The 20956-nt window shown below is 27.1% G+C and overlaps 1 protein-coding gene across 1 annotated transcript; it reads left to right on the plus strand.

The window, feature by feature from the left end:
* Nucleotides 1-1995: 1995 nt before the first annotated feature.
* PI (K-box region and MADS-box transcription factor family protein) lies at nucleotides 1996-7642 on the plus strand. Its single transcript, XM_028251159.2, has 7 exons — nucleotides 1996-2194; nucleotides 2411-2477; nucleotides 3047-3108; nucleotides 3181-3280; nucleotides 3628-3657; nucleotides 3803-3847; nucleotides 7272-7642. Exons 1-7 carry the CDS (start codon nucleotides 2007-2009, stop codon nucleotides 7407-7409), a joined length of 630 nt encoding a protein of 209 aa, XP_028106960.1. The 5' UTR covers nucleotides 1996-2006; the 3' UTR covers nucleotides 7410-7642.
* The last annotated feature ends 13314 nt before the right edge of the window (nucleotides 7643-20956 follow it).

Raw genomic sequence — 20956 nt, forward strand, 5'->3', positions numbered from 1 at the left:
TGTAACTTTGATGATCCACTCCTCACCTAAAAGACTAATTAATGTGGGACAAATGCAAACTATTGTTCTTCTTTCTCTTACACACACATCAAAATAAATAAATAAATAAATAAAATTCACTTTATCTCCTTATGATTTAAATTTGGAGCACTTTACCCCCTTATAATTTAAAAATAGATAGAGAACTCTTCTGTGATTTTAGACTAGATTGCAACTCAAACTCTGCTAACTACAGGCTTGAAATGACCACTTTTCTTCTTCATTCGTGTCCTCATAATTTATTCCCCTGTCTTTTATTATACACAAAATTCATAATTTAAACAGCATTAAATCTCGAATTGTATGCACAACAATAGACTTATATACATACACTGGGCTTGTTTGGGAACTTACCTATTTTAATTGGCTTTTTAGCTATTTTTAGCCTTTGGAATGATAGTTGATTTTTTTTTTTTTTTTTTAAAATTTCATGGTTGTGAGAGAAAAAATGAAATGATTATGATTGAATATGATATTTTGTCTTAGCTGCTATCTTCCTAAACACCCCCACTATATATGCACACAGATTTAAATCATTTATACATGCAGATTTATACACAGAGATAGATAGATATATAGGAAAATTTTGGGAAATTCTATACATACATATATATATATATATATTAGAAATTCTAATCCAAGATCAGAATTATAACTATATATATATATATATGTGCATATACACATTGAATAAATCAGAAGTTCTAACCCAAGACCAGAATTATATATATCACATATTTATATATATGTTTATGTGTATATACAGTAAGGAAGTAGAGCCCAGCAAAATGCAAATTTGAAGAGAAAAAAGACTAATTCTCATTAATTAATGTGAAATTTAAGTAAAATTCAACTAGTCTTTTACTTAAATTTTAATTTCACATTAATAAAAAGAAAAAGAAAAAGAATCCTATCCTCAAAATTGGCTCATATACTCCACTCTCCATTAGTTTTGATGAAAATTATAACAATTGCAATTAGTCTAAAATCACAGAGAGGTTTTCTACATGTTTTTAAATAATAAAAGGTAAAGTGTTCCGAGCCTAAACCACAAGGCCCCCCCCCCCGCGGTCCAAAAAAAAAGAACTACTGCAATTTGGACAAAATAACTAGTTAACTAGGGAGATGGAATCCTTCCTTCTAATCCTTTTACATCAATGAAATCTTTGGCCCTATTTAGTTTGTTTTTTTTTTATGAAAAAAAAATTCTAAATTTTTTCTAAAAACTAAAACATAATTTGGTGAAAAAAATGAAAAATATTGACAATTTTCATATAGTTTTATCTTTTTGAGAAACACAAGTAATTTTTGCAAACTTAAAATTATTTTTTTAGTATTTATTTTTAGCAAATTGGTTTCTATTTTAAAAAATAGAAAATTATTTTTGAAAAACAGATCAAACATAACCTTTATTTTTTTCTGATTAAAAAATAAATAAAAAACTACGGAGGTAGAAAGACCTTACAAACTCCAATGCCCTAAGCACAAACCCTTTTTACTCATCAAAGACACACACCCCCCTCTTCTGTTGTGTTCCCACTTTGATTCTGTCCCTACAACTTGATTAAATGACCCCATTACGATCATCTACCCATACAACTTACAAGTAGGTTTATATATGTGGGTAATTATATGTTTATTTGGAGAGAGGTAGAGGGGTGAGAGGGAGAAACCAGTGGTTAAGAGGTGCAACAAGGGGTTAAAGAAGGTGTGACAAACTAAGCCAACTTAAATCAAACAACAAATCTTAGCAGTTGGCTTGGCTTTGTCAACAGCCCTTATACAAACCATCTTTTCTGAGACTATTTGAAAGTTTCTTGTCTTCCAACCCTTAATGGAAACAGGCACCTCTCCCCATTACTTTAACTCTCCTCTCTCTTCTCTTCCCATAAATTTATGTTCTCTTTATCTCTTCCTTATCAAGAAGAAGAAGAAGAAGAAAGATAAAGAGACAGGAAGAGAGAGAAATGGGGAGAGGAAAGATAGAGATAAAAAGGATAGAAAACTCAAGCAACAGGCAAGTAACTTACTCAAAGAGGAGGAATGGGATCATGAAGAAAGCTAAAGAGATCACTGTTCTTTGTGATGCTCAGGTCTCTCTTGTCATCTTTGCCAGCTCTGGGAAGATGCATGAGTACTGTAGCCCTTCCACTACGTTAGTCTCTTCTTCTTCCTCCTCCTCTCCTCCATTTTAACTTTTCTTTTTGTATATCTGCAAAACAATACATATATCTTTTAGGTTTTTTTGTTTTTATTTTTCTTTTTGATGTTTTGTGGGTTTTTTTTGTTCCTCTCTCTCTTTGGTTTTGTGCTTCATGGGTTTGTTTGATTTTTTTTTTTTTTTGTTCCTCTCACTTTCATGTTGATGAAGGTTGGTTGACATCTTGGATAAGTATCACAAGCAGTCTGGGGAGAGGTTGTGGGATGCTAAGCATGAGGTAGGGTTGATTCTCTCTCTTGGTCTTTTTTTTTTTCTTTCATCCCTTCTGTCTATGTATTTTGCCCTAATGGATCTCATGTTCTTTGCTTGTTTGTGAAAAAATGACATGTTTTCTTTGCTAAAAATATGCAAAGAAACTTGAAATATGAATTCTATGAACAGATCTACTAATGGGATGTGTTGTGGTTCTCTCTATCTCTCTCCTCTTCATTATTTTATAATTTTTGTTGATAAAGAGGCTCTAAAATCTATATGAGATGTTCCATCCATGGACAGATCTGGTAATAAAATGTCATTCTCTCTCTTCCATTTCCATGCAAAAACTAAGTAATTTGATGGATTTTAGTCTACAGGACCATATATAAGTGTTTTCTTGAATAGATCTATCAATGAACTCTCTCTTTATCTGGCTCTTTCAAAGTAATGTGTGAGTCTTCGATCAAAACCGCACAAACAAGTGTAAAATGTTACATACACCCTTTTTGGATCTGTATCTTTTTCTTTTTTGGATCTATCAATTAACTTCTGGGTGCTTGTTAAATTTGAAAAAAAAATTAAAACCCACAGAATCTCAGCATCGAACTTGATAGAATCAAGAAAGAGAATGATAGCATGCAGATTGAGCTGAGGTAATAACTTGCGTCTTCTCTTTCACACACTCTCTCTCTCTCTCTCTCATCTTGTGTAAATTAATGTTCCAGGCACCTGAAAGGAGAAGACATAACATCTTTGCACCACAAAGAGCTCATGGCCATAGAGGAAGCCCTCGAAAATGGGCTAGGGAGTGTTCGCGAGAAACAGGCAAGTCTGATGATATTGCTAGTAAGCATTATCTGGGATTTTGTCCAAACATCCTCCCTACCTCTGTTCCAATTTATGCACAAGAATTTTAAAATACAAAATTTTTTGAGACATAATCAAATGGTTATCAGTAAATTGAAACATGGGGACAGAGGGAAACACGAGGATAGAGGGTTTTTGAGACTAATCGATGATCCTAAGCTGACATTATCTTACAAATTACACGGTATTATTAGCAATATTATATATTACTACCCTATAATATCGTTGTTCTATTCAATATTTACTCAAGTAATGACTAGCCACAAAAACTAATCCTTGACCTTCCTTTATGCTTTTTGTCACAGATGGAGTACATTGACATGATGGAGAAAAATGTATGTACAGATGAAGCCAAGACACCTTTCTTGATTTTGTTTATATTTGGATCATTTTATACTTGTTTGGAAGTACAAAAACTAAAATATTAAAGACATTTTGCAACTGATTGACTTACGTGCATTGTGGGTGAATGTTGATCAGAAAAAGATGTTGGAGGAGGAGAACAAGCACCTCAATTTTATGTTGGTATGCTCTCTCATCTTCGAACTCACCAACATATATTTATGCATCTCTATTCATGTTGGACATAAATTTTTATTTACAAATATGCGAATCTATGTGTACATCCTGCAAAGACATGACTGTCCATTGATTTATACTTTCTTTGGTTAAGTGGTTCAACTATGCACACAAAAATTGGTTGCATAACACTCGGGGTGTGTTTGATTCAAGGGATTGGGAGGGGGGATTATTTACTGTTTTGGATTGCTTATCCAATGAAGGGAAATGTCCATTGTTTGGTATAATTTTAGTCTGCCAGACATGGAGTTTGACCGGATTCCATATCTCTCATATGAGGGACTAAACAGTCCTAGGAAAGGGGGTGGGATTATTCTAATCCCATGGGAACTAATGTATGAAATGTCCATTTTTCCCTCATGTTAGTATTTAGTAAACAATTGGAAAATGGTAAAATAGTTTTTTGAACATTTATAAATTATTTTTTAGTGTTCTTAATTAAAAATTATATATTAAATAAAAAATATAAATTATAAATTATAAATTTAATTTAATTAAAAATAATAAATTAAAAATTATGGCCTTATAAATTAATTTTTTTAGTGTTGTTAAAAAATTAAATTTATATATTAAATAAAATTATTTTTTTAGTGTTGTTAATTTAAAATTATATATTAAATAAAAATTATAAATTATAAATTAAAATTTTGATTTAATTAAAAATTATGGCCTTATAAATTAAAAAATTTTAGTGTTAAATTAAAAATTATAGATTACAAATTTAAAATTATATATTAAATAAAAAATATAAATTATAAAATGCAAGAGTAAAATAGTCTTTTAAACCTTTATCTTTATCCGGTCCATCCAACTTAACATTGGATTCACTAAAAATAGTCATTTCCAAATATCTAATCTCATGAGAAAAACAAACACGGAATACATATCCAATCCAACCAAATAGTTCGGAAGATTCACAGTCTCAAGATTCAAGTCCGATGGTTTCTAATCTCCCCTTATCCAGTCTATCCAATCAAACACACTGACTCACAGAGCTACGAGCCTTCTATGTTCGGTTCTGTGATCAATTTTGATAATTCTTATTTCTGACATTAAAAATTTGTGTATTCATTCATTTGCACAAATTTGCACATGTTATTGAGGGGTGGTGATGAAAGTGTATCCGATGTCATTTGCGTGTGATGAATGATATTAAATTTAGAAATGAAAGCATAGTGTCACATATTGCTTAGAATACAAAATATGGTTTGATATGGTAATCTTGAACTTAATGAGAGGCTAAGTTAATTTAATTTGTTTTTCACTTGAAGGAGAAGGTGATGATCGACATGGGCTTGTGAAGATGTCCTATAAATTTTTAATGTATATTTAGCAGCACCATTTTTTGATGATACATATATGGAGAAAAATAATTCATGTGTACTGGTTCTCAAAATTTGATCACAGATAGTGGAATAGCTTTAGGTTGCATTAGGATTTATAAATTTGAAATGAAAAGATTTGGACATTAATCATCAAGAAGAATAATTCAAATTTAGGCATTAATAATTCTGTTGGTGGAGTTTATCATTGATAATCTGTTGCTGCTGTTATTGCTATGTGTTCTATTAGGATTTGGGTGGTTATTTTGGTAGAGTGTTTGAGTGTTGTTTATTTATTTTTGTTGGTATCTCTCCAACTTTTGTAGCTTGAACTTGCACATGATTGGGTGATTCTTTTGGTGCCGACCTAGTTGGGATTAGGAGGTTCACTTTAATACTTTTTGCTCTTACCTTGCTTTATTGATGTATTCAGGTGCACTGCATTTTGTTTTCATCAATAAAGTTTATTTTATTTTGCGATAAAAAAAAATATTTAGATATAATTTTCAAGGCTGAATTTGAGAGCTTTACTCTAATGAATTATTATGTACTTGAACTAATAATTTAAAGGAGGATTCCCTCTAGTTCATTATTTGTACTAGAAAGCGTTGTTTAGGCCTATTATGGGTCTCATTTTAATGATCTGAATCATTCATTTTGATAGGCATTTCATGTATTGCATCCATATAAAAAATTAAGTCTATTCGATAATCATAGTTTATTTAATTTATCACGTTTGTCACAAAAAAAAATAATGATAATTGTGTTTTAAAAAATAAACCATCTATTTTTTAGATGACAAATACGATAAATTAAATAGATTACAATTATTGAATTAACTTAATTTTTTATGTGCATGAAGAAATACACAAAATGTCCAACAAAATGAAAAATTCGAATTATCAAAATAAGATTCGTCTGTGGGTCTCATGAACCCAAACAATGGCCTGTCACCCAGAGAGAATCTGCCTAATCTTAAAGTATTTTTTTAAAAAATCTTTCATGCTAAAGATTATTTATTTTTTATCAGCAAAAAGAAATCTTTATTGATGAAACAAACACAGTATGAAATATTACATCAATAAGGGGAGCTTGAAGCTAAACAGAAGCTCCCAGCGCCAGTTGGTGAGGAACTAACAATAGAAAACAAGAAAAAAGACAAACAAATAGAGAGCTAGATTACGTCTTCGAACTAAGAGACCAAACAAATGACTATCCAGCAAGGAAGCAGATAAATTAAATAGACCTTCATGCTAAAGATTATAATTGCACAGAGATCATAATAAAGTATTTTTCTCATTCTATTTTTATCTTCCTTTTAGTTTTTCAATCTATTTGTGTTAGGCTTTTCTCACCTCATCTCTCTAAGCTACTTGAGGTTGGTTAATAAATATACTTCAAAAGCCCCCTTCCGATCATAGCCAATGGATTTTGAGTTGGATTCGTTAACATGATTTTAAAGTTTTTATTCAATTGTTTCTCATCTCTCTATCACCTCCACGTATTATTAGTTTACATCCAATTCTTTTATATTTTATTTATAGTTGGCGACCTATGTGGAGGGATAAGTACGTCCTTGTATTTACATCTATTGTGATCTCGACCTTTTAGCTGCTCTCAAATCTTGTATATATTGGGTTGTTTTAGAGTTCAAGTGCCATAATCATCTTGTGAGCTTCCGTGAGAGGATTGTGAGAGAGAGAGAGTCGGCACATTGTAATCTCTGCATTCGTAATGTTCTCCATCGTTGTTCTTTGCCAGTAATCATAGGCTTATATAGCTATACCATTTTAGCTTTTGTCATATTTGCCTTGTCATAATCAACCAAAAAAAAATACCATTCTCTTTGCTAGTTCTTGATATATATGTGAGCTCTACTGAGATAGGTTTTTGGTTCACTCAGTAAAGTCACACTAATTACATTGATTTTGATTTTTTCCTGAGAAAGATGACATATAAGTCAACTATTACTTTTATAGAAGCTGTGTTAATTTTGTACTAATATTTTTTTTTCTTCTTTCAAATTCTTATTATGTTGTCATCTGCAGCATCAGCAAGAGATGAACATGGAGAGCAGCAGAGAGATGGAAAATGGATATCATCAGCGAGTGCGAGATTTCCAGTCCCAGATGCCTTTTGCCTTCCGCGTGCAGCCAATTCAGCCAAATTTGCAAGAGAGAATTTAGAATTTGCTGGTATTAAATTTGAACTCTAAAACTTAATGGGTTAATTTGGTTGCTTAAACATAAACTTTTTATCTAGAGTTTGTCATATGGGAAAGCCTTAAACTTCTTAAGCAACTAGTAGTAAAACTTGTAATAAAGTACAAACTATAAGTACAACAATTACTGTGTGCGAGTGTGAATGCTTAGCTGTGGCCTTAATTATTGTCTAGAAAATAAAGGATCAACATTTCTTGGTATCAATTTACTAATTATTGGACTGTGATACTATCCATTCTAAAATTTTAATGGATTTATTAATTATTGGATTGTGATACTACTCATTCTAAAATTTTAAAATAGTAATAAATTTTTAGAATTATTTTATAATCCTGAGATGCTCAACCATGTAATGGAGAAAATCTATCTATCTCTCGCTCTCAAAGCAACGGTCCTTTTTTACTCTTTAGCCAAAGTGTCGTTCAACTAGCAGGGTGTTTGGAAAGGAACCAAGATCTCCTTGAATTTCTTACTTGACTTCTTATTTGTTAAGCCATTGGGCCTACTTTTAGGCCTAATTTTGATGATGCCAACCGTTTACATTTTAAAATTTATTGAGTATATTATACCTGTAAAAAATCAATTTGATCGGATATCAGAAAGCATGTGTTTGGATCATCAAACTAAAAACTATTTTTTTTAAAAATTTAATAAACAGTTTTCCGAACACATGCTTTCTGATATTCAATCAACTTGATTTTTTACAGATATGATATACTCAATAAATTTTAAAATGTGAATTGTTCGAATCATCGAAATTGGGCCTAAAAGTAGGCCCAATAACCCACGAAGTAGGAAGTCAAGGATGGGATCTTGATTCGTTTGGGAAGAGGCTTTTTTAACTTTTTGGGCTAAAATAATATTAAAAGACAAAATAAATTAAAGGGCAAATTACAAACACCCCTCTCGAGGTTTAATGAAAATACAGATTCCCCCCTAAGGTTTGAGAAATTACATCCTGCCTTCTGAGATTTATATTTTTATAACAAATTGCCCCCTGAAGTTTTTATTTTCATACAGATTCCCCCATAATTTTCCTTAATTTGTTATGAAAATTTGACTCTCAGGGGGCAATTTGTAATTTCTCAAACCTCAGAGGGGAATCTGTATTTTTACCAAACCTCGAGGGGGTGTTTGTAATTTGTCCTAAATTAAAATAGTTAATAAAACAAAATATCACATCAAATTCATAATTATTTTATTTTTTCTCTCATAAATAAATATCACATTCAATTATAAAAAATTCAATCTTTTTTCAAACACAACTTTTTTAGTTAGACAAAAATAGCCAATTTTCTAAACGGGACCTAGATATGGTGATTGAACTTCTCAGTTTTATCACTGCCACTCTTGACTTGAAGCCAAGTTGTATTCCATTTAAAGGTTTGGGTGAGATATTAGTCAGAAAAGGGGGAGGTAGAAGTGTAGTCCTAACCTTCAACTCATCACAAGCTATGAAAGAAGGGTATGACCAACTGAAGAAGTAGATCTAAATCTCGATCATGAGAGATGTGTTTGGTTGTGCTGTTATGGAGTTCCATTTAACTTCTGGAATGCTAACACATTCAAAAGCAGTGGTAGCTTATGGGGTGAGATAATCCAAGTTGTTGAAGTTAACAATTCAAATTCTCTTGAGTATGGCAAGGTTAAATTGTTAACAAATAGCATGAAGCCTATAAATACGGTGATAAGTTTGGAGTACAAAGGAAACAAATACCCTGTTAGAATATGTGAAACCTTTGATTTTCATGAAGATGTTGCACTCAAATTTAGTGCAGGGAATGATCAAATCTCTGTCAATGGGGAAAAAAGAGTTTGGAGACAAAAAACGGTGCTTTCCTCAAATTCAAACAAATCAAACGAGTCATCATCAACCATCAATCGGTGTGTGAAGAGAAATGATTTTTATGGAGGAGCTGTGCTAAACTTGGTGCAAATGATACCTTTTAATTTAAGGAGTGTGCTTGGCCCACAACATAAATATGGGCGTGTTTATTCATTATTTTGGAAGCCCAAATCCACTGCTATAGATCTTGGAGTTTCGATTGGAAAAAATAAGATTGTGCAAGTACCCTATGAGCCAAGTTCACTTTTTTCTATTGGGCCAAAAGGAATAGTGGAAGGGGTTGATGTTGTTGAAAAGTCTTCTATTCCGATAGTGAGTAGCAATTCGGTCAAGATTGAGGAATCTTCTTGGAGACATGAGGGTGGAGGTGTTCATAAGGCCTCATATCTTAACAATGCGAGTCAAATGAATAAAGAAAGGAAAAAGAAGTTTCTGAAAGCATCATTGGTGCTTCCAAAATTCAAGAGATGGGGTATTGGTTTCAGGTGATTGTTTGTTATGAGGGTCTAAATTGGAAGAGGGTTTTTGTTTGGTATGAGGTGTAGCTAGATTATTAAGTTCAGTGTTTTGGGTGTTGGGGTGGTTAGTATTTCTTTTGCTTTTTGTTTGTTCGGTTGATTTCTCTCCAGCCATGGTGTAGTGCTAATAGTTGATTGACTTGTTTTCCGGTCCCAACCTAATTGGAATCGTCTAGTTTGCTTTGTTGCTTTGGCACTCGCCTCCTTTTATTGATGTTCATCTTTGTATTTTATACATTTGATTTTCATCAATAAATTTTCTTTTGCTAATCAAAAAAAAAGTTGTATTCCATTTATATATGGGTTATTTATACTTTTGGTGGCTAAAGTGCATGCTGTGTTATTTTGTTTTTCAAAGCTTCAATTGTGCCAACTTTGATCAAAAGTATTTAATGCATTAAATTGATCCCTAATTGTGATATTGTTACATTTTAGCAAAAATATTACTGACGACAAAGTAAAATTTTTTTTTTTTTTCAAAATTTATTTTGATTTCCATGGTATTTAATGTATTAAATTGATCCCTAATTGTGATATTGTTACATTTTAGAAAAAAAATTACTGACAACAAAGTACAATTTTTTTTTTTTATTTGAAATTTATTTTGATTTCAATGGCAATAAATAACACACTCTTGAATGATAAGATAATGTGTTTAATGGCTCTTTAAATATCATATATGTTTAATTAACTAGACTAGTTCAGTTGACAATTTTGGTGCACCCTCAACTAAGAGAGGTCAGGGGTAACAATCCTTGCTAAATATAAGGATTAATTTTTTTTTTTCCCTATTCTAGATTTGCAAGTAGATTTTATTAAATAGTAATTGCCTAATTTTTTTATATTTTCTTTATGTAGTAGATGTTGGTATTCGGTTTGCATGCCTATTTTTTGAAATAGTTGATTGTATAATTTAATGTAATTGTCTTGATATTTATAATTGAGTGGGGAAAATCTGCCCACACTTGGCAATGACGGCGCTCCCTTCGGCTTGAACTTGAAGGATTGATGCCTGAAAACACTCAAGAAATCTCTGATGCCTAAGTTAGAGAAAGATTAAACACCAAAGTATAAATGCGTGAGTAGAAAATGTTGTGTGCCTCTCTTTTCTTGGATTGTTGTATTTGTATCTCTCTAAGTGACTGTTTGGTGGCAGTTGAGATTTCTATACCACAAGTTTCCACTTTCCATTGGATCATGTCCCACGTTTGCGAATTTATAGGAGTGGTTAGTCCACATTTGTTAGACCTTGCGTTAACCTAGTATGACTATTCAGATTTATAATTTGAGCTTGAAAATTAGGCCTTGTTTGGGGTACTCTAAAAAAGTCAAAAAGTCAAAAAGTCACTATCCTATTTAAGTCACATCATCTTATTTAAGTCAAAACACCTCTCTACCATATCACTTCAAACCCAACCCATACCCAACCCATATTTCACAAAAAGTCAAAAAGTGTACTTATTTAGATCATCCCAAACCACCCCTAAGTTTGGATCAACCAGTTAACCCTCAATCATGTTCGTTCCCAAGGTGTTCTCGTTCGGTCATTATGACCAACTCTATATTAGCTCGGCCTGATGGCCACGATCTAATCTTGTTTGAATTTAACAGTGTTGTAATTTGGATTTCCTTCTCACAATAATCTATATATATATATATATATATATATATATTCTCTTACCGATTTTAAAAATAAATAAATAAATAAATAAAATCACATATATGTATATGATAAGGAAAATAAAGGAATAGGAATCCATTTTGGCCCAAAAAGTGCTTCGAAACTTGAGTTTTCATCCTCCTTGATCACATGTTTCACATTGATACCCTTCTTGTATGCGACGCCTATTATATTTGTTCACTTGGATAACATACGTTATTCTTTGTCTCTTATGTCTCTTACTTTTTCAATCTTCGCTTTTATGACTCCTATTTCGGATTGATGAAAAAATAAAATAAAAAAAAATTGTAAAATGGTTATATCTAGATTAAATTTTTCAATTTGATTTGGTTTGAATATACGATTTGATTTTACATATTTTATTGTTCAGTTCGTAATTTTATAGTTACATATTCAATTTTGTTTATATATGTATATATACACTCTAGCAGCAAACCCATACTACATATGGTATGAAAATTTCTTATTTTTTCAATACAAAATATTATAAAATAAAAATAACTTATCATATTTATTTGAATTTTATAAAGGAATTTTTATTAAAACAGAAATAGTTCAATAATGTTATTATTTCAAATAATATTATTTTAAAATGTAAACTTGTGGAATATTAAAAATAAATTATTTTCAAAAAAATATTGGTTGGTTCAAAAGCACAATTTTTTTTTTTTAAAAAAAGCAATTATTAAAGAAAACTAAACTGAACCAAACTAATAATTTTGTAACATTTGCAATTAAAACAATTAATGTTAAGATAATCAATAATCTCTTTACACATGTATTTGCTAAATTCATATATTTGATTTATTTATTTTTATAAAGGTGTGATTTATGGTATTTGAAATTCTAACTAAGTTCATTAATAAGTATAATTTAATCTGGTTATAGAAAAAGAAAAAAAAAAAAAGTGGCAAGATCATAATCACTTCGGTTTTCAAACTCAAATATATATTTTTTTTCATCAAAAAAAAAACTCAAGTATAATTTTTAAGTTTTTCTTTTTGTATTTTTTTTAGTCTTTAGTTAAAAAAAATTCAAATTTCAATAGTTTTTTTCTTTTTTAATTTTTAAATACACCTAATCTATATGCACTTAAAAAAAAAATTGTGAAGAAATATGAAAACAAATCAGTAAAAATGAAAAAGTAAAAAAATAAAAAATAAAAAAACAAAGAAAATGACACATTTTTATATCTTTTGTTTATATAAATTTTTTAAAAAAAGTTCATAAGTGTTAGGTGCATTTGACACTAAAATATGAAGAAAAAAATATATTAAAGACAAAAAAATACAAAAAAAATGAAAACTAAAAAACAATTTTCAAAAATTAAACCAAACAAATCCAAGAAGTGTATTTTTAATAAAATATATAATTAATTATTAATATTTTTTTTACATGTGTACTTTCTATATAAGAATTTAAAATACAATTTTAAAATCTTTCCATATTAGGGTTTGGAGGAATATAATTACAAGAAAATTGTAAATTCATTATAATATACTCCATTCACATATCAATGTATTAATTTAAAATTAATTTTATTATTAAACTGATTTTTGTTGGTGTAGGTTTCATTTTCTAAATTAAGAATGATTTGCAAATGATAAAAAAAAGAATTTTAATAATGGTAGCATAATTTAAGAAAAACAATATTGATGATAATGTAATTATGATAGTACATTTTTAGGAACAAAATTATAATAATATTTGAAGTAACTCCTTTAGAAAGTTTAAAATTTAAACTTAAAATAAATCTAATTCTGGTAATCATTGCAAGACATAATGATAAGTAGAATTTTAAAAAAATATTTGAGAAAGTGAAAGGTAAAAGCATTCTTTTCTTTTGATATATCATTCTCTTAATTTGACCATGACACTACTTTTTTTAATTTGTTAGTGTTATTTACTTTTTAAATGTCAAATGTTACACAATTAGAAAAGTAAAAGACTAACAGTGAATAAATAAAATAAACTAAATTTGTATGTAAAAAAGCACTCAACTAAGATAGCTTATTGGCTATTTTGGTAATCATTGTAAGACATAATGATATGTAGAATTTTAGAAAAATATTTGAGAAAGTAAAAGGTGAAAACATTTTTTGTCTTTTGATATCATACTCTTAATTTGACCATGGCACTACTTTTTATTTTTATTTTTTAGTGTTATTTATTTTTTAAATGCCAAATGTTACACAATTAGAAAACTAATACAGTGAATAAATAAACATGCCAAATGTTACACAATTAGAAAACTAATACAGTGAATAAATAAACTAAACTAGTAAAACTCAACTAAGATAGCTTATAGGCTATGTTTTTTACCGTGTATTTGGTTAAAAATGTGTCAAATCATTTTAATGGCCAACACTTTAGCTTTGATATTGTGCCTGTTTAGTGCAGCTTAAAAGCTGCTTATTTCAGCTTTCAGCTTAATTTAAGTTATTTTGATGTGTTTGATTTAGCTTAACAATGCAGCTTATAGCTTTTTGTAAATCAGAAATCAGCTTATTCTTTGAGTGGGGCAGGAGATGCTTAATTTATAAGTCAGAAATCAGCTTATGTTCATAGTTATAAGTTATAAGCTGTTAAGGCATAAGTTATAAATACTTTCTCACAGCTCTACCAAACAGGGCCATTAAGAGGTTTGGATAATTTGGTTCATATCTTCCTAACCTATAATGAGCATTATATATACTTCAAATAAAGGACAATAATACGTGGGATATATTATGCATAATCCATACTTTAATAGAAGAACTATAGATTTGTTGGTATGCATAATCCACACTTTAAATAATACTTTATAAATATTTGAGAGCTACTCATAAATTTTTAAAAATAACCGACATAATGCATTGTAAATTTGTATGGTATAACCTTATTGATAATAAAAAAAATATTTCAAAACTTTTGCATGTAATCAGGGGTGGAGACAGTGTACACGTGCGCCTCTCAAGTTTTGATAATTATATTAGTACCCTTGTATATATAGATTATATCATATATATCTTCTATAAAATTATAATAATATCCCTTTTTCAAATTATAATAGTCCCTCTATTATAAATTTTCTTTCTAATTATAATGAACCAACTAAAATAAGTCCTTCTATTATACACCCCCAAAAGAGGTGTACCATATATTAGTTATTACTTTATGATTTGATATTATAAATTTTCATAACTAAATTATTTTCATGCATAACTAAAATGACTACTATAGAAATTATAACCAAACAATACATCTTCAATTATAACCAAAAAAAAAATTACAATAAATCATAACTAATATTAGAATAAGTCATTACGAATTGATGTATAATCAAAGATCTCTTCAATCATAACTAAAATAACAACCACAATAAGTTATAACTAAGTTATATCCAACACTATAATGTGTCATAACTGAAGACCACAAAGATCATAACTGCAACATATGATAGACATTTTTTTGCGGTATGTTATATAGAGTTTCTCTACTAAAATGTATCATTTCTATCTCAACTTATCTTCTTTTTTAATTTTTCAATCCACCTAAAATAGTTACTCCATAATATTTGTAAAAAATTTAACGTCAAATCCTTTAATTTAAAATTCACATCTATCCAAATAAACTCTTAATATTTACGTTTAATAATATCTCATTGTCGTTTATTATGAGGAAAAAACAAAATCAATATTGTCATTAATTTGTGCCCCCTCTTCACTGAATTCTGACTCCGCCACTGCATGGAATATCAATTAGTTCTTCTAATGAAATTTTTCCATATATCATATAATTAAAAATTTATATATTATTTATTCAAATAGTTGAAGCTCAAGAGTAGGTGTGTGCAAAAAAAAAGTTGGTAACATTATTAAAATTCTATTTAAAATTTTTTAATTTCAAATTAGATTTGTTTTAAATATTTTGAGCTTTTCATCTAAATATTTTAAAATTTTAAATTAGATAGATGACCCAACATATGGATAAATTTAAATTAATAAATTTTAATGTTAAACTTGCCTATTAAAATTTTTCAAATTTCATATGATTTATATATTATTACAACTTTATATTAGAATTTCTGTATAAATATTTTCAAAATTTAAAATTTAATGGAGTAGATGAACCAATTATTTTATCACACGTGTATTTCTTAAATTTTTAAAATTGCAAAATTAAAAATTAGAAGATTAGTATTGGAATTCTCTTAATCTTTCATTTTAATTTTTTATGAGATGATACATTTTAGCAAAAGATGTAGAATATTCTTTTATCTTTCCTTTTAAAAGGTTCAAATCATTGGTAATTACTATTTTTATAATTATTAGTTTAATGGATTAGCCAATAAGATTTTTTAAAATTATGTTTTAATTCAAAATTTCACAAATATTGTTAGGAGTTTTGGAACTCTCACAAGGCTCCCCATGAAAAGTGATTTGCTATAATATATAGTATAGACTAGATTCATTTTATTTAAAAAAAATAAGATTGAAAACTGTATGATTGAATTAAAAATATGAAAATTTAAACGAATTTGGAAAGGCGAAATTGAGAAATTTGAAAAAAAAAATTAAAAAAGAAAGAACAAAAAATTGAATTTAGGGTATAACTATGTAAATGTTATAGGAATATTTTGAGAAAATTTTAAAAAATAAGATGTCGAATAACTCCAGTCTTCCCATAATATCTTAAAAAAATTATAGTTAAAGTAATCATAAGTAAATATTATATGAGATTACATCTCGTATGGTGCTAAACATAGAGTATAATGGGTGATACTTTTTTATTTAAAAATTACTGATACAAATATTTTGTAAACTTCATCTTATAGCATGATTGTTGTGAATGTATGTGATGCTGATCAGGCTTGTGCTATTTCCTGTGATCAAGCCAAAGCCATAGCTATTAGATAAGATTTGTTTTCAAATAAACGAAAATCTAACGTATTACTTGTGCTATATATATATATATATATAAATAAACAATCAAAAATTAGTTTTAAAATAAAAATAATAATATAAAATTACTATGTAGTAAAAATGATTTATAATCAATTAAATTTTATTTATTTTAACAGAGTTACATATAAGACAAGTTTTTTATTTTGATATCATTAATGTGTGTTCTAAGTTCTTAATAAAAAATTTCATGTCATAATTTAATTAGTATAAAATAAAGAATAAATTACAAAAAATATATTTATGATAAAATATCAAATTGCTTGTTTTCATTTTTCAAAAAACGCTTATCAGAAAATTCTACTATCTTATTTTCCGTGTTTTTTTGTTTTTACTAAATTTTTTTAATGTTTTAAACAATTTTTTTACTTTTTAGACACACCTAACATAAATACACCTAAAAAGTAAAAAAATTGTAGAAAAAACCTTTTAAAAATTCACTAAATACCAAAAATATAAAAAAAATACAAGAATTCAGTACATTTTTTATATTTTTATGTATTTATTAATTTTTTAAAATATTTTTTTATAAATTTTTTACTTTTTAGATACATCTAAGTAAGGTGCATCTAAAAAAGTAAAAAAAATGTTTAAAATTTTAAAAATATTCACTAAAAACAAAAAATACGAAAATCAAAAAACTAGTTTTCAAAAAACTTAATACAGAAAACTCAAACCAAACACACTGACATTTCATTTTACAAGTTTTGTAATTTTAATTTACCATATGGTAGTAGTAAATTACATTTGTTAATATACTAATTTTTTTTTCCTTATTTTGTAAAGCCTAAAAATTTGTCTACTCAAAATTACAAATTGTTATATATCATAACTCTTACGTAAAAATACACTACGATTGATTTGTGGTGTTAGACTAAACATTAAAAATGACCTAAAAGCTACTTGACTCAATATTTATACCCATGTGACCTTCTCCTAATCATTAAAAACTGTCTTTATCGGTTCATGAATGGTATGAGTTAGTTTGGGGATTTTAATATTGAATTAAATATTAAAAATTAGCCTAAAAAATCTAGTTCGAGTCTATTTTTTTTTTCCTATAATTATTGGTTTAAGCTATAACACATCATATTTTAATAACTCAATATCATAAAAAAAATAATCTTAATGTTTACGGTGCTTTTTATCAATCAATAAAAAAAAAAAAATTATAAATATTAAGAGATTACATTCGAATAAATTCTAACATAAAATTTTTACTTTAAAACTTTAAGGCCTACACATTTTCTTTAACTCTATAACTAATTTTTGAGATATCAACTAAAATAAATTTCAAACATTATTATATGGAAAGACATGTGTGATAAGAGTTTGTAATACTCAATTTTAAAAAGTAATACTAATTCAAAATTTTCAGTATGAAAAACATATACCCAACTTTATGTTATGTCTGATTCATAGATTTATGTAGGAATTTAGAATGAGAAAGAAAAAAGATAGGTAAAATGTGAATGAAATATAACTATATTTACCTAGTTTCACACATCTTTTCATTTTTCTTTCAAAATTTCTATAAAAAAAACCAAGAATCAAATACATCATCAATGTTTGAAAGGCGTTTTGGATCTATATATTAATATTCACTACCTAATAAAAACTTATATAATATTTGGTAGGAGAAGTAAGTCCTTAAAATAGATCATCAATCATTGTAAAGAAAAATAAAAGTTAACCAATAAAAGATTTTTTAAATATTTAGTAAATTAAACATCAAGAGAAATAAACCGTGAATTGATTATTATATTTTAGTGGTACAAAAATTGAAATTTTAAAACTAATCATTTTCAAATTTCTAAATTTTAAATTTTAAATAGAATAATTAACTTATTTTTGAAATGTGTAAATCAAAGCATAATAAGATTTTTTAAAATAATTCAATAAAAGTTATAAGATTTTTTTTATTAAATTTTAAAACTGATTAGTTAACTTTCCTTTTCAAATTTTTATATTTAAATTTAGACCTCGTTTGACAACTCAATATTTTAGCCTAAAAATTAAAAAGTCGCTTAAAAAAACTAAAAAGCCAACAAACTATACTAAAAAGTCAAATATTTCATTTTTCTCGACTTTTTGTACATTTTTTTGTAAAAAATTAAAAAATAATTCCAAATATACTAATTTATTTTATCTTATATTTTAGCCAAAAAATAAAAAAAGTTACTGAAACAGTTCTCAAACGAGGCCTTAGAAATACGCTAATTAATTTTCCTTTTGAAATGTGAAAATCAAGTCATAATAATTTTTTAAAAATGATTCAATAAAAACTATAAGAATTAAAAAAAAAATTAAAACTAATTAGTTAACTTGCTTTGTCAAATTTCAAAATTTAAATTATAAATTGATTAGTTAACTTTTTTTTTTTGAAATGTGTAAATTAAGACATAATATTCAACTTGTTTAGTTTTGGTTTTTAGAAAACACTTTTTAGAAAATTCTATTTTTTAAAAATATTCTGTACTTTTTTGTTTTCAATAAATTTTTTTTAATATTTTAAGCAATTGTTTTAATTTTTAGACACACCTAACATAAACACACTTAAAAAGTAAAAAAAAAAAAAATTGTGATTTTTTTAAAAAAATTCACTAAATACTAAAAATATAAAAAAAAATGTGAAAATTTAGTACATTTTTGAATTTTTGTGTATTTATTAATTTTTTAAAATATTTTTTTACAAATATTTTACTATTTAGATACATTTAAGTAAGGTGCATCTAAAAAGGTAAAAAAATTGCTTAAAATTTTAAAAATATTCACTAAAAACAAAAAAAAAATATGAAAAATAAAAATTCAATTTCCAGAAAACTGAATTCAAAAAACTGAAACCAAACACACTGAATAAGTTTTTTTTTTTAAATTTAAAAACTGATTAGTTAACTTTCCTCTTCAAATTTCTAAATTTAAATTTATAACAAAAAATAAGATTTTTTTAAAAATAATTCAATAAAAGTTAACCAATATATATTTTTTCAATTATTTAAAAAATAAGAATTTTAGAAAAATAGTGGGAGGTTTTTTAGTTTCACAAAACTCTTCTCATTAAAAATATCATTTTTCTTAATATATAGTACATATAATTTTTTTTTTAAATTATATTTATCTTTTTATTTTTCAATAAAAAAAGTGATATGATTTTGTGGTTCTGATTGGCCAATCAATTTAATTTTTTTGCTTAAATTATATGCTCATAAAATTTTACAAGACCAAAGGGTTAAATTACTGAGGTTAGAGTTGTGGTGGGCTCCCAATAAGGCCGAACAACAACCGGAGACAATCTATTCATTTTGTATTGTTTGTCATGTACTAAAAAAGTCAAAAAATTATTATTCTATTTAAGTCATATCATCTTATTTAAGTCACATCACCTCTCTAATACATCACTTCAAACTCAATCCAAACTCAACCCATATTTGATAAAAAGTAAAAAAATGCACTTATTTAGAACATTCCAAACCTGTTTCATCAATAATACAAAACTGTTTCATCAATACAATTTTTTTAAATTTTTTTTTAAGCCTCCAAATGACGTGGTAAAAAAAAAGAAGATAAATTAATAATTCATATTCTCACATTCTTCTCTTCTTTTAAAATTTTTTAGCCAATCTTATCATGTCATTCAAAAGATTTTTAGAGAAGAAATTGTGTAAATGTAATATTGTTATTAATAATATAAATATGTTTATGAAATAAATAAGGAAAAGAAAAACTAGACAAAATGTAATTAACTTTTATAATTTTTGCATCTATCTTTTTTTCATTGTATGACATTTCATAAAGTGAATAAGATTTGAATGAATAATTAAAATAAATAACAATGCTAAAGTATAAAATATGAATAGACAAAACATTTGATAGTGTTGAAAATGTTTGAATCGCTGTCTATTAAGCCTTCATTTGGAATGGCTAATTAATGTGATTTTTTGATTAATTTAACTTGGTAAAATCTATATCTATATTATATATTAAGTAAAATGGGGTTTTTAACCCCATGCCTTGTGGAAGCTCCAATCTCCCAATCTAAATTTCTTGATTTTTTGATTTAAAAAAAAAAAAAAATTAGCATTTATTAGCTTCTCCCAACTCCCAAGTCTTACCCTCATAATAACACTTTAATGCATTAAGAACAAGCATAAAAAAATCTTTGAAATCTAACCCATATGAATTCCATGACAAGTCCCAACACATATAATTATTATCCCTTATAATAACACTTTAATGCATTAAGAATAAGTATAAAAAAAAATTATTGAAAAGTTTAACATATATAATTATTATCATAATATTAAACTTTAATATAATATAATAAATAAAAAAGAGACATTTAATTCCTTGAAAAGTCTAACGCATATGATTATTATCAAAATATTAAACTTTAATATAATATAAAAAAAGGAAAAAAAGAAGGCATTTAAAAATTTCTTGATTTTTTTTTAAAAAAAAATCTTAATATTTATTAGCTTCTCCCAACCCCCAAGTCTTACCCTCATAATAACACTTTAATGCAT

This window comes from Camellia sinensis, chromosome 3 (genome assembly GCF_055761805.1).
Source record: "Camellia sinensis isolate YWXY chromosome 3, ASM5576180v1, whole genome shotgun sequence".
NCBI classification, from domain to species: domain Eukaryota; kingdom Viridiplantae; phylum Streptophyta; class Magnoliopsida; order Ericales; family Theaceae; genus Camellia; species Camellia sinensis.